This window comes from Ixodes scapularis, unplaced genomic scaffold (assembly GCF_016920785.2).
Source record: "Ixodes scapularis isolate PalLabHiFi unplaced genomic scaffold, ASM1692078v2 PGA_scaffold10__122_contigs__length_95168666, whole genome shotgun sequence".
Taxonomy (NCBI): domain Eukaryota; kingdom Metazoa; phylum Arthropoda; class Arachnida; order Ixodida; family Ixodidae; genus Ixodes; species Ixodes scapularis.
In genome coordinates, this window is record NW_024609836.1 from 76,548,736 (window position 1) to 76,564,246 (window position 15,511).

Below are 15,511 nucleotides of genomic sequence, written 5' to 3' on the forward strand. Positions count from 1 at the left end.
AACAAGTTGCAATGCAAATGCATGCAACGTCTTCTTCCTACCTCGAACGTCAAATGAACAGAGACCCTTCTTCTTATTTCAGTTTCAACTGCACTGACACTCTTTTTATTTCTGGACAACCAGCAGCGTCCTTAGATGAGAACCCTACTACATCTCGTGATAACCCAGTTTTCACAAGTTTTGCTAAAAAAAAAAACAATACGGCTACATAGATTTTATTAAAAAATCACCCATGATACAAGCAGACCATAGGCCCGCTGATTTCTGATCATAAAAATGGCTTCCTGCAAGATACTCCAGACAGAGGCACATTTAGAAAGTTTGGCAAGTAGAAGGGTCAGAAGCATAAGGTTGTTTGCAGAAATCAGTACAGTATATGAATGCCAGATCAAAAAAAAAAATACCTCTCAATAAAAATGATAAAGTACAGTGTGTCTCAAAACAAAGTTTACAATACAAAATAAACCAGAAAAACTGGATGTGCTAATACTGTTTGACAACCATTGTACGACATTACATTCATTGAGAGGTTGTACAACACACTGTACCTTCCACAACCGATTTCTTCATTGCAATTCCTACTTTGGAAGCTATCAGCCATTGATAATGTCTACAAATAAAATTGAAATAAAAAAACAAAAAGAAAATCAATCAGTAATGTTAGAAGTCACTCACTCTGGTCGTCGACATCCAAGTTCTTCATCATCCAAGCAATGAGATCAGCGCCTACAAGAACATGCATCCCAATATCAACACCAACATGCACCAACCGACTACAAGTCATCAACGTCTGCAGTACCTATATCAAACCGGTATGAAACAAACCAAGAATAACCTTCCTACCACCTTGCCAAACCACCATAAATTCCTGCAGATGACAAACGTTGGTGATCCATGTCAAGGCAAGCACTCAATGTTTTGTCATCCATTCCTGCACTATGGCCATGAGGACTGCTAAATGAATAGGCAGCATGGATCCTGGCTGGGTCCTGAACTGATACCTATACAGCTGGCTTTTTCTTTCCAGAGGCAACATACCCATGTTTTAAAATAAACAAGACACCAGGTTACCAGAAATTAATAACTAGTTTTCAAAATCAATTGCGCCTATGGCCAGGGTTGAACATTCTCTGGGTAAGACGGGGGATAAGAAAGTAGTTCCGCTTCATTTCGCTTATTTTATCTCAAAGGCATCTAATGATGCATTACGTGATGGGTAAAAGCATGAAAGTGGAAGAAGTTGCAGCATATACACATACACGTGAGCAAAACAGAAATTAGAACAAGTAGTGAGAGACATCGTGATCTTTTAAACCGAATACGACTCAATACCATTAGATACGAGAAGGAATTACCAGAACAGGCTCAATATTTTCTAACATTAAAGAGCTCGGCATGGATACGAGTTCCTCTCCCCCCCTTCCCACTCTGTTTGTTTCAACTACTCGGTCTCAAACTGCCCATTCCATGCACCACGCTAAAGCTGCCTCCCAACCTCTGAGGAGGAAGATGGTGATGGATCGCTCACCGGTAAAGACGCTGGGTATCTTGGACATGAAGCTCTTGACTGTTCGCACCGGCACCCCAGCCTGTTCGTCCTGCATCCTTTCCACTATGTGCTCCATCTGTGGAGGAGCATGCCGAAATACCCATCAATCACAGGCACCACATACACTGCATAACACTGTTAGTGCAAATCATGGTGCCAGGAACCCATCTCCGACTCGTGTGTTTAGCATCCTATCCCACCCATACATCAAAAGTGTTCCCGAAATGGCAACAGACGACGTCACAAAAGCTGGAACGCACACACCACCTCTTGCTGAAACAATGTGTTTGTTGTTGCTGTCTTTTTGCCAGCCTTGGGTTGAAGCATCGATATGATTTATCAGCTCACTCGCGTGTTTACTCTTCCATCATGTACAGCAAGAGTGTCGCTGTAAGAACCACAGTCTTTTTGTTTCAAGAAAACCTGCTGGAGTAACCACGTGCGTGAAGGCAAGATTTTTTTTTTTTTTTAAAGAATGATTTTTGTATTAAGTTAAATGTCTTGTTTACATTCTAAAGACTGCAATAGAAACATGCATTTCTTGATTCAGCTTAAAAGGTAAGCTTTCATCGTGCCAACAGTTTTTTTACAATATTAAATTAGCATTTGGAAGAGAATTGTGGTCTCTTAAACTAAAAATCCAGGTGAACTTGTTAACAATATTACTAACCTTCTGTTTGTCTACAGCTAAACAGGGTGGAAAATAAATGTCAACATTATTAATAAACTGCGATTTAAATCGGACCAGTTTCACTATGATGATTTAAATCAAGCCTTTCCCGCAAAGATAATCCTGAAAATATTTTTTATTCATTGTTTGCCTATTATTTGCATCTTTCTATGTGCGTTTGTTTTGTATTTAAATCGAAGAATCATCAGCAATAACGGTTTCTGTAAGGCTGAGCACAAGCAAAAAGAAATGCTCTTCTGAGCGAATCGGAGCATTGAGGTTTCTTTCTATCTTCCATTTTGTTTGTCAGCACATAACGGCCTATTTCAATAAAATCAGAACTCGAAAGAAAGAAATGATAACTAGAAAAGATTGTCCTATTACAGTCAAGTCAGAGCTATAAGGAAAAATCAAGTGAAGTTTTTTTTCTCCCCAAAAAATATTAATCTGTGGCTCTAGTATGGTGGGGATTAGAGCAATAAAAAGTTGTTAATTTAACTGTACTTTACATGTACAGTAATTCTTTATTACTGTACATGTATCATTATTCATGATTAGACAAATCGATAAGTCAATCTGCCACATTGAAAAATATATCTAGTGATAAAGAGTCACTATTTTCTAGCTACAGCAATTTAAATAAAACTAATCTGATTTAAATCAAATAAATCTGCACATATTTTAAAAAGTCGGAGACAACAGACAAAGAAGGTGACAAACACAGATTGTTTCAATTGTACTTTACATTTACAGTAATTTACAGAAATGAATCAGCTTTAATATGAAATCATGTTTGTTTTCTGGCCTGTTGCTAAAATGCATTTTAATTTTAATTAATCTAATTATTTGACTGTGTTCTCCAACAATCAATGGCCTACACAGGGGTAGTAGGCAAAAAAAGGATTTGACATAACAATGTAACTTTAGCTCAGCCAAGCTATGCATACTAAAATAGGACCCGAGGGGTCCTCTTATTATACCGAAATATTGTTCCTTAAATCTAAAAATATATATATATATTCACAATCCATGAGGCATGCAGCTGTCAGGAATCAGGATACACAGCCCATCCCATATACGGTAAAAAACATGATTTTTTTTTTATTACCTATGTTTTGCGAGCTTCGTGACTTGCAAAACATTGTGAAAAATTTATTGCGCAAAGATATCACGCCTTGGTAATGAACACACAGTATATCACTCTGTCTAAATCTCAAGATAATGTGCCTAGGGAAATATTCCCGCAATGTGCACACTCCGCAGAAGTTGTAAAATATTGACACCATGAAAATTAATTTGTGTACAGTCAGAATTAATAAGGGCAATGTTATTCTTTAAATATTTAGTGATTGAAGCGGCATTTGAGCGTTTAGGAGTATGTGTCCCTAAAAATCTGGAGACGGCAGGACCAAAAAATTCCATAATGCAACATGCGCAGCCACGTGTGACGCCACATGTGGCTGTGACTTCATGCGCTAAAGTTGGCAAAAGAAATTTCTACTAAATTTAGCGTAAAATTTTCCTGCCAAATTTAGCAGAAGATTCCAATGAAAACATGTGGTCATCTGACGTCACGTGACACCAGACGCTACAGGCTAGACCACGCACACACGCTTGCACGGAGTGGGAAGGAGCGCGGGTTTAATGAAAAGGCTTTGCGAACAGGGCCCGATAACACTATCCCACTCTTAAAGGCGAAGCTTAAGCGTCCCCTAAGTTTTTGTAGCAGGTTCTGTAGCAGGCAAAATAGCAGATGCCAACATCTGCTAGCATCACTTGGGAATACATAAGTGGTTGCATCTCTAAATGAGTTCATTTATGATAGTGCGACACTTCATTGGCATAAATCAGGGGTGGCCAAGCTGTGGCTCGCGAGCCGCATGCGGCTCTCCACGTGTTAAAGTGCGGTTCGCGGCTCCCTCCCCTACCCACCCCCTACCCCGCCTCTCTCCCGGTCACACAAGCACTTCCCCAAAAAGAGAATTGGAACGTGTTTTAAATCGAAAGACAGGTTGCGGTTTGGTAGTCTTGTGCTACTACTACATTATCTACAGTTGAACTGCTTTTGAATCAGATAAGTAGTTCAAGTTACTTTTATTGCTCTAGATAAAAGTTTGACCCCCCCCACCGCGGCTCTTGGAAGTTTAGTGGTTTTTCCTGGCCACCCCTGGCATAAATCCTCTCTCCCCCTCTCCAGTTTACATTCGGTAGTCTGTTTAGCCTGCAAATATAATTTCTGCAAAATGCCAGCAAGAATCAGCATTTTCGCTAAAACATCTACCAATAAAAATGTGTCCCGCAAGCTTAATGAACCTACCAAGCTCAAGACACTAGCAACATAAACTGCAAAAACAACCACTCAAAAATATTATAAAAGCCTACACGTGTGCTTTAAAGGTGACACTGCTCTTTAGTGGCCAGAGTTATGTCAAAGTTCGCTGCTCTTTCGACCGACAGCCGCACGGAAACTACCGTGATTGCCGTATTAAAATGTATATACTGGATCCGAGTTTTCTTCTCTCAATCTTTCTCTGCTCAGTTCTTTTCTTTTCTTAATTAGAGAATAATTTAAAATTAGAACGAAGAAGGTCGACCTGTAATAACCCTGAGCATAATTTGCGTGAATATCGCGCTAAGCCATGGAACGAAGGGATGTGGCAGACATGATAGTCAAGTAATCTGATTAGAAGTACAAGACCGGGGTTCTGTTTTATCGCAGTAGCTGCAATCGGCAATCCTACTATTTTGCAAAGTTTCCTCGGGAGTGACATCAACGACATCGTCTGGAAATTTCTACGATGTTGGCGATCCACCAGCCAGTGCGTCAGCCGGCCAGAGCGGTTGCTGCCCAGCGTCAACCACTCTGGTCGCGTGATTCGCAGCATCAAGGCGCGACATTGTGGCATTCGTTGTCACTTTGCATGTGTTCTTTCATCGACTAAACCAATCAAGTGCAGCGAATGTCCCATGACTTGCGCTTTTAGTATGCGTGTTTGTTGTTGTATGTGTTTAAGCCTTCAACTGTACTCTAACCTAAGACGAAACAAACTATACAGTGAGTAGACATTGTGAAATTAATATTTGAACAACTTTTTGTTCCTTCTACTTCTCTGGCGTCTACGACGGAGCTTTTCTTTGGAAACTCCATCTACGAGGGAGTTTCCAAAGAAATATTAGTAACTCTCCTAAATGTAAGAAGTTGATTAACTATTTTCTTATACAAATATGACTTATTCGAATGTTCAGCTTTTTGCTAGCTCTGTAACAAAACAAACAATAAAAATACTGGCAGCCTTGTGCAACTTGGTAACAGTCAGTGTGTCTTGTCAACCCGGTCACAACCAAGCCTCCCTAACAATATTCTTTTTCACGTATCTAGTGTGCGCAACACATTCAAGCAATTGTTACTTCTTTGTTTAGTGTTCAGAAGAAAAAAAATATTAAGGAAAAAAACGGAAACGAAACAAGAACCTGCCGAACTGTGTCGTGCTAACACCCGTAGCAGACGGCACGAAAATCCGTTATCTCTTTCCGGCAGACGAGTGGCCGGAGCCCTGAACCGGAAAAGGAAATGACGTCACAACATCGATGCGGCGGCGGCATGCAGACGACGCGAACCATAAGTACTGCTCGTACCGGAAAAAAAAAAAGAAAAAAAAAACTGCGAGGTTAATTTGGGCAAACCCTGCAGGCACCAACTGCACTTAAATTTAAAAAAAAAAAAAAAAAAAAAACATTTATTTTTTTGCTTTTTTAACCTTGTAAGGTTTTCTTTTTTCTTTTTGTGTGCTTGATATGTGCAAAACTTTTGCTGATTTACATTCTCGTCAGTTGCGTGCTCATGAGACGCCGAAGTGTTATCAAAGTTATAGGTCGGTCTCACAGGTGATCACCTGTGAAACCGACATTTTCCAGACATGTATACACACACAAGAAAAAAAAACAGGTCCCGTTATCATTTATTTTTTTGCTCTTTATCACACCAGCAAACGCGAAACGGTCGTCAGGCAGCGCGCCAAGCCACAAAGCTACTATCCCACCTTAAGGAAAGTACTTAAAAAAAAAAGAGGGACTTAAAAAAACGCGAGCAATCGAGGGCAGCTTCTTCACTTCGTAAATATTTCTTCAAACGCCCACGCCCCCTTGCGGCCGCGACGCGCGAGTTTAGGTAGTACCTTTAACGCAGTCAAACCAAAATAAACCCCACGTGCTCTGTGCGCAAGAATACGCATACACAAATCCGAAAGCATACAAAGAAAGAAGGCGTAAACGTTAACAACTGCGTCAAAGCACAAAAAAAAAAAAATGAACGAAACGAGCGTGGAAGGCGAACCCCTTCAGAAAATACGACGGTCGTTTTGAAGAAGAGAACGCTCACGGTTGCTAAAATTGAAGCAGAAGGCGGCAGCGGCGGCAAAGAACGCTTTTCATTCACGGCAGGCAGCTGCGACAGAAAGGCGCTTGTTGTGTGCAACGCGCGATCACCTCTAAAAAAAAAAAAAAAAAAAAACTTTTTTTTTTTTTTTTTTTTTGCATTGGGTGTTTAGGGAGTTCGAATCCAAAAGTGTCGCGAAGCATCGTCGAGATTGCCAATTGTTCTGTTTCAAAAGAAACTTTGCAATGCAAATGTCGGCAGCTTCGTAAAGCAAGCTGAAAAAAGAAACTTTAAATTTCGTACGTTGTACTAACTTATCACGGCGTTTACACACAAAAACAAACAAGAGGAAAGCCTGAGACTGTCGTCTGATGAACTCAACGATGTTTGGCGCGACCTTTTTTGAAAGCGAAAGTTTTGAAATCAAATGACAGCAAGCAAGAGCCACTAGCTACGTGCACGTTTAGCAGACAGTTAAAAAGCCCATTGGAAAAAAAAAAAAAAAAAAAAAAAAAAAGATCGCAGTTACACCTATAAAATTACTTAGCACAAAATTAAAAAAAACAAAAAACGAATGGCGTCAGCTATTTGGCTGGTTGGTAAAAAAACGAGTTTAAAAAGGTTGTTCGACTACCGAGATCAGCTGTTGGGTAAAGTGCGCCTAAAAAGTACTGCGCGATGTACTTGAAGTGCTATAAATACAATGTGCTTTCAAAGTAAAGTACAAGTAATTTTTAACAAATCTTTCATTCCCCACAACAGAAGAGAGAGGGGGGAAAGCTGGTTTTGTACAGTACACATTTTGAGTGACGGGGGAGAATAGCGACTTCTGAGCAAGCCTGAGCAAGTCTGGGCAACTGTTGGTCTGGGACACACAAAGGAGAGTCCCGATGACCAAGAGACTCCCTCCTTCCCCTCTTCTCCTCTTGTGGTTGCCGAAGAACTGTGGAGGTTAGAGACCCACGACCCCATAAGAGCGTCGGAGCGAGGCACGTGACCCGACGCCACGGTAGCATTTCTGTCCCACGCCATATCCGACGCCCGGAGGAACCGGCTGTCGTCTGCTAGCCAAGAGTCGTCTGCTCCGAAACCAACCAACTTCGGATGAACGCCCACCGCAGCAAACATTTCCGTCCGCTAGAACAGCGAGCACTGCGGGAACAGTTCGTGAGACGAGCATACGCTCAATTTAGCAGCGAATCTGTGGCGGGTGCTAATGCCAGGGCGCCAGTGCGATGTTTTGAGCGGATAGGGCCGATGACACGGCTGCGATCGCCGGCGAAAAAAAATCGAGCGGATACGGATGTGGCGTCACTCAGAAGCCGCTGCCAGAGATAAAAGCTATGAACTCAGGGTTCTGGCCGTCAGAAAATACCTTTAAGATACAGATATATACTCGTCATGAGAGCAAGAACTGCCGTATGAAAAGATATTGTTCACGCTTGTTTATGAATTGTGCGACAGGGCAAAGACAATGAGCCTGATCTCGTTCTATTAAAAACGGACAGTACGTTGGTGTTCTAAATCCTATAACATCGGGGTTCTAGATCCTATAACACCACGAAACGTCATCACGTGTTTCGCTCCGACTACCCTGGTTCGTATTCCTGGCTCGCTGTAGCCTACATTGCCGTTTGCAAAACACACACACGCTCCGCCGATTTTTGCCAATCCAAACCGCGGAACTGTACGTGTCAACGCACGAAAAGCACACAAGAAGCAAAAACACCATTTTATGTTTGGTCGCCCGGTAAGCGACCGGGCGACCAAACATAAAAATCGGAACAACCGAGCACGGCCAGCGGAACGCAATCAAACCAAAACCAACAAAAAAAAAAAAAAAACAGCTCAAGCAAAAAAGGAAAAACACGTCACAGAATGTTCAAGAAAACAGAACAAAAAGAGCAAGAACCATTAGTACTTCCTCCCCCCCCCCCCCCCCCCCCCTCTTATTTCCCTCGTTTTGACCAGCGATAACTTTTTTTTCGTTTTTTGGTTCTTGCAGTAGAAGCATTACGAAAGGAAGCGAAAGAATAAAAACGGCAGCAAGTAGAGCTACAAAGCGCAGGAAAAGGTAGCACGGGGAAGGAGGCGCACGAGGAAGAGAGAGAGAGAGAGGGGGGGGTCAGGACATCGATTTCTTCTTCGCAAACCATCACCGGCCGCCTAGACCTCACAAAAGATCAGCCTTCACGCCGCGAGCTAGATCGCCCTACCGCCAAAGTCAGAGAACATCCGCCCCAAAGGTTGCCCAAGGCCAAAGCAGCGGAACTCCGCCGCGATATCGCTTTACTGTCATGCACCTTGATCAAAGGTGAGGCCCAAGAATGAATAAAAAAACGCCAATAAGATCCAACTAAAAACGAAATATAGAGCCAGTAACACAAAACACAGCTACGGAGACAAGCGGTTACAAACGATGCTTCGCGCAACTAAAACGTTTTGCTTTTAACGGGATGAATGAATAATGAACTTTCCGCCGACGCGCATCGTCACCTCTATTAGGAACGTATACCCGTTATATACGAGGAAAAGAAGACGATAAATTAACGACGAAACAAATATAGAACCACGGGCCTATATCCTTCAATCACGCAAAAGAGTTCATCTCTCAGATGATCAAAGCAGACGACGAAAGCAGACGATCAATCCAGTAATAGCGCCATTTTTGTTCGGTACGAAACGATCTCTCAAAGAGCGCTCTGTAATCGAGTTGTCCGTCCTTTAATGAACGAATTACCTTTTTCTTTTTTTAGTTTCGAAGGTATACACTCCAAACCAAACACAACTGCAAAACAAAAGAACCAATAGTACAGCCACACGGAACTCCTGCAGCAACAGTCTTAAGTGACGTCGTCTGCTACAGTTGATACATCCGCCATCTTCATTTAGCCGTCATCTATGTCTTGTTCCAATTCATACACAACCGCCCCGTTTCCCAGCTGCGCTGTCACGCGATTCGACGCTAAGCAAACCGTCTTGGCGGAGGGAAAGGGGAACCGTGACGTCATCAACCCCTCCCCTCGCCAAGGACCGTGCCTTCCCTAATACCTAGATCGAGCGAGCTACACTATAAATAACTACGCACGAAGTTCTCTGGCCTGCAATCCTTCGCGTATTACACGGTAGAAACGAGAGAATAAGGGCCAAAAAAGGAAGTCTGAAAGACGTAACGAACGCTGAAGCCATGCTTCTGGAGTGAGAGGAATTAGAAAAGGTATTCTTCCCCAAAAAAACTTTTCAAGTTCCATTGGTTCATTTAATATACCTCAAAGCGCCCTGATAGGGCAGTGCGCGAAAAAAAAAACAAAAAAAAAACACAAATATTATAGACAAAAAAAAAAGCAAGGAAGCATTTGCAGTGATATGATTGGTCGGAGTCATTTTGCAGCAAAAAAGATATTTTGGAGCACAAGCAAACACTTCATTTTCATTCATATCACTGCAAATATTATGTTAAAAGGCAATGTCTACTTTGCCTTCTCCCTTGTGTGTAACCTTTTGTTAGCATCGATCGCGCATGCGCACACCAGGGGCGATTCCCTCAAACACAGAACTAGCTGTGTTGTGTAGAAGCACCAGACACGGTAACAAGATGACTGATGAAAGGCGGCTCAAACTGACGCGAATGCTTATTTTAAGTACGGCATTCCACTGAAATAGAGCTAGAACACAATCATTTTGAGCACCTATATTTATATTTACTTCGAGTTATAAATGTTGTGATAAAACTGCAATTCTTATTTCAGATAAAAAGAAGAAAAGGCATAAAAATAAACCTACAAGAGCCCATGCAACATTCGAATTGGGGAAAAAAAAAAGATGCAGGCAGGATATCGCATATACAAGCAGAACTTTTATTGAGAAATTGTGCCAAGTCTCACTCTGGAGGGGCGCATTCCCCCTTTAAACGCGATCCAAACCAACGCGTTTTTGCGCGTGCGGCTCCCGAAAATTGCGTAATTCGTGACGTCGCGCCGATTCCTTGCGCCTTCCGGGCGCGCATAAGTTGGATGATTTAAACTTTTTCTGAAGGCGCACGAAAACTTGCTGGAACGTAGTAAGGCGCTCCTGTCTCCTGGCAAATCGGTGGAGGGCACAATTTTCGGCTCCGCGTTTCCTTGCCGTCTGGCGCAGGTGTTCTCCGCTTTCCCGAAGCCGCAACGTCCTAACCAACGCGCGTAGTTGTGACTCAGAAAGCGCACCGGAAACAGCAAAAATGCGACGAAATACGCAATTTCCGGGAAGCGCACGGCCTACGCGCGCACAAAAGCGCGTTGGTTTGCATCGCACTTTCGGACGCGGGTGCGCTGCGGCAAAGCAAGACACCCAAAATCGCGATGACTACTCCGCGGCTGTCGCTTCACCGCAGTACACCAGTGCGCGGTGAGAAGCGCACTCAACGAAACTAACTAACCGCCAGAACAGACCACGAAGGTGAGAATTATCGCAAAACTTCCGGGTACTGACCGTGCTTCACGTATAACCAAATCGAGTATTCCGTTACTTGAGGCGATTATCGAAAGTCCTGAAAACTCGCACAAACATATCGTAACGGCCCGGCCGTATACCAAGGCCTCGGCTATTTTCAGTATGATTAAAGTGAAATAAAATTCTGGGCGCAAATCCCTCACATTATGGTCAAATTAGCAGGGTGCAGGATGCACATAACGCACACACTGTTTTTTTTTTCTTCTTTTTTTTTTAGCTATATGGTTAGAGGGACATAATATAGGGGGCTACTCATCGCGATAAATCGGATAATTAACTATATTACGTCAACTAACCTTTGAACAGGTGGAAATTAACGTACGGTTCCAACAGAAAACTTCCTGTGCGCCATCGAAAACCACGAAATCGGTCATTTTTAGAAGTGGGCTTTGAGCGCGTGGGAAGCGCAGTAGTGCACTAAAGTTGCCACTCGTGTTCTAACAAGCACAAGCTAGGCTGGCGGTGAGAAAACACGGACAATAAGAAACGGAAATATCGCGTCCGTAGGCTTTCTCGCTCCTGCTGCACTAGTGATAACTTGACCGCTCCACCGTGCTTCAAATCTTTCTTGAAAAAAAAACTCTATTTTTTTTTCGATGGCGCTTAGCAGGTTTTTGTTTGGAACTGTGCATTTTAAATAATTAAAATAATTAACATATCTTAGTTTATTAGCCGACTTTTTGTGGCGATTAGCACCCTATATATTATGTCTCCCTGGCAGTATAACTCACCTGCACAATCCGTATTCGTGCAGCCTTCGCGGCTTCTTTAAAAAAATATACTTAAAACGAAAAACAAACACCTTGTATATATATATATATATATATATTAAAAAGCTCGAGGTACAACTGAGCACTTCTTATGAGTTGTGAATGCGAAAGCACGCAAGCCGCTCGTCCCCTCCCTTTTTCGTCTGGTGCGTACTTTTCGTCGCCGGTCAGCGCGCGTGCCCTCCTGGTGGCCTTGGTCGCTCCGTGTCAACGGAGCACTGATGGACACGCAGCGCCACAGGGTGAGCGGTCGTGGAAACTGACGAGCGCAGCGCCATGGCGTGAGCGGTCGTGGAAACTGAGGAGCGCAGCGGCCAATGGGAGCCCCGTCGACGCGCGCCAGCCAATGGAAACGAAGGCGAAATCCATCAGCTTTATTTCGCTCCTATTGGGATCGGGGGAACTAGGTGCCGTTTTCGCGCTTCAAACTGATGACGTCAGCTCGCTCCATGGGACAGTTCATGTTTTTGCATTCAAAAATGAAAGACGTGCACAATTCTTTACAATGCCAAATTAGAGCGCAGCTCTTGAGGAGGAGGGGAGGGTATGCCCCTCCTCCTTTCCCATTTAGCGGGGGAAGTTTCGCTAAATTTAGCGGGAAAATGTTGATAAATTTCTCACTAAATTTAGCGGGGAAATATTCCCGCTAAATTTAGCAGGAAATTTCTTCGCTTAATTTAGTGGGGAAATTGAACTGGTGTTGAGGTCACGTGACGTCACTTTTTCCGCTTAATTTAGCGGGGAAATGTCTTCCGGGATGCGTGGCGTAACGCCATTATGGGTAACGTCCCATAATGCAACGCGCGGTTACGCCGACGGCGAGGCCGTTCAACCCACTTCCACATACGAAATTTAAAAAAAAAAAAAAAGGCGACTTGGGGCAGCTGAAAATTTCCCTGCTTTTCTCATTTCAGACGCTCATATAAACATGGATTTGGTAACATTGCTCCAAAAGCGACCGTCTACGCGAGTTTTTCATCGCAGCAGGTGACAATATTGCTGTTACTATTGCAGCATTGAATTCTGACAAACCTTTTAAAAGCGTACCAATCCCTAAGACGTTTTAGCTACGAATTCGTCAAATACAAGGTCGAAGTTCACGGCAGTCTCGTATCAGACATCGCCACACCGGAAAGGGTGCAGCGCCGCAACGCCCGGGTGTTATCGGGTGGAGCCACCCGATAAATCGCAGGGTTTCTCGGAATAACTTTTTTATTTTGTTGTTTTCATCTTTTGACCCCGCTTCAGATTTGATAGTCAGTTTCGGAACGGTGCCCCGGATAAAACTTGATATTGTTTTTGCGGCATTAGGCGGTCAACAATGGAAGGGAAAAAGTGAACAAAGCAGTGAATGCACAGTTGTCAGCTCGCTGCTCATGTTTTAGGGATAGATTTTATTTTTTTATGTTTAAACATGTTGATGGCGCAAAAGGTCATGACGGTTGCTCAGTTTAGAGTGGCGGAGCCAACGCAAAAAAAAAAAGAAGACAATTTATTTTTTATAAACAACTTTTACTGAAATTTAGTAGAAGAAAAAGAAAACAGAAAATGGTGAAGGATCGAATGTGAATACAGTGGAGCAGCGAAATAAATAATACTTAGACTATAAATATCGCCAATCGCTGCACAACGCCACACAAAATGTGCGAAAAAAAAAAAAAAAAGATTGACGCCAGGACACGTAGTCCCCGCATAAGTACATTCCACTACGCGGCAAAATTAGACCGCGTTAGAAAAAAAGAAAATGGGCAAAACCCGATATTCGCGCGTTCCTGCTTCTGTAACTATGCGTCCAAGCAAACAAAAAAGAAATTAATAGCACTGTCAAATTAACGGAACATGTGATAGTTCGCAGTTTTTAAAGATACAAGCCCGAGACAGTAATTTCCACAAACCGCGGGCAGGAAAGCAAGATTCAAAAATGAAGTGGAGAAGGCGCGCTGACAGAACCATTTCAGCGATCCTAATTTTCTTACGCTGATTTCTTTTATTTTTGCTTGTACGCCGTCAACTCACAAACGTAATGCACGCACGGCCGGTGAGTCAAACGCAGTGATATTTAGTGTCAGGTTCTTTTTATTGTTCGCTCGCCGCCTCCGACAATGCATCCTGCGCGCGCTCACTCAATCAAGTTCCCGCTCCGAGCGAGGCAGCAGACAAAACAAAAAAAACACCAACAAGTTGCTCCTATTCAAAACACGTCAGTTGAGTCCACTAGACACATGCACGCGCTTGACCCCAACCGCGTCTTTGTTCATAAATATTTTCGGCAGCTTTCCGCAAGCTCACCTTTCGACAGACGATCTGGTTGGGGTTCTCCTCGACGGCGCCTCCGCCGCCGCCGGCACCCCCGCCGCCTTGACCGCTTCCCGTGTCCGTCTTTCGACGGTACGCCATGCTAAGTTCCTCGCGAGGGGCCACGGTCGGGCCGAGCTTCAGTCCTGGGGCCGTCGTGCGGGCAGGGCAGGCACAACAACGTCGGCCACCATTACAACCACCCCCGCCGCCGCCGCCGCCTCCACCAAAAACAAAAACAAACCACACGCAGAACGAACCAAGTTGTTGCCGCTGCACGACGCTTGCACGGACACCGTCCGTCGGTCAGCACGGCCACGCCAGTCGAACAGCGCGTGCGACGGTGCAACGCAGCCGAAACCGAGGCGCCCACCGAGGACGAGCGAGCACGACTTCGGAAGCGGCAGCGGCGTTAGGCCTAGCGACAGTACGGTCTCCTTCCGGGCCCAGCCTGCCGTGGCTGCGCGGTGGAGGTGGTCGCTGCGGTGCTGTGGTTAGCTTCCTTTGCGTGCGTTGCGGTTGTAGACCTAGCTGTCGGCGTCCGTCCCATTTCCGCGGTGATGTCGCGGACTCGAAGATCGCGCTGCTCGCAGGACCCGTTCTCGTCGGGGATCCGTGCAACCGCCGCCGCCGCCGTCGGCGGTGGAGGGTAGGGGCCGAGGCATCGTTGCGGACTCTTGAAGCTGCTGCTGCTTGCTACGGAGCAGGGCGGCAGGTCGGTCCTTATCTTCACGGCGGCACTAATGCAGCGCGACTGGATTCCGTGTCGCCCGTCTGCCTGGGATTATGCATGGTTTTCTGAAGGGACGGCGTTGACGGCGTTCGAGGTCTTGGCAGGACAACAGCCGCCAGCCGACATCGCGCAGCCGCGCAGCTGACCTACGCTGTTTTCAAACAAAAGTAGGCAGAAGCAGCGGACGCCGAGGCTGGCCAATCAGGGAGCGCGGGAACTGGGTCACGTGATTTCCCGCCGACGGGAGCAAAAGGAAACTGGGGAATGGGACTAGTGGCGACATCTGGTGGATGATGAGTGCACTTGCTTGAAATACGCGTCGGCACTCCCTACTTTTGAGCGGGAGTTTTGTAAGGCCTTACATGAATATTCTTTATTTTGCTTGGGGTTCAACCTCAAGACTCGGATATCAGAAGTTTGAGGTTTCTAAAAACACATTGTTTCTCAAGCATTTAAGCTCAGTGTGCTGGAATAATCCCATAGCTTGAATACCAATATGTTCACCTTTTTTTTTTTTTTTTTTTTCTTGAGTGGGGTTTAGTTTTTACAGCTCAAGAAGGTAGGGAGAGGGTAAGAGGAAGCAGACGAAATGCTGGAGAAGAGAGGGAAACCTCGTCCTCTCTTTAGC

At 44.4% G+C, this 15,511-nt stretch overlaps 1 protein-coding gene across 3 annotated transcripts in view; it reads right to left on the reverse strand.

Annotated features, from left to right (window-relative positions):
• The window catches only part of LOC8035069 (regulator of G-protein signaling 7), a 50,798-nt gene extending 35,762 nt beyond the window's left edge, over positions 1-15,036 (reverse strand). Inside the window, exons 1-3 of one of the 3 annotated variants that reach the window (XM_029989879.4) lie at positions 14,145-15,036; positions 1,529-1,625; positions 676-726 (exon numbers count right to left, since the gene is read on the reverse strand). In XM_029989879.4, coding sequence (XP_029845739.3) covers positions 676-726; positions 1,529-1,625; positions 14,145-14,252 — 256 coding nt within the window. In that variant the 5' untranslated portion in view covers positions 14,253-15,036. The remainder of the gene's footprint in view (positions 1-675; positions 727-1,528; positions 1,626-14,144) is intronic. The other 2 variants (XM_040501531.2, XM_029989878.4) reach the window with 2 other exon arrangements.
• Positions 15,037-15,511: the final 475 nt, after the last annotated feature.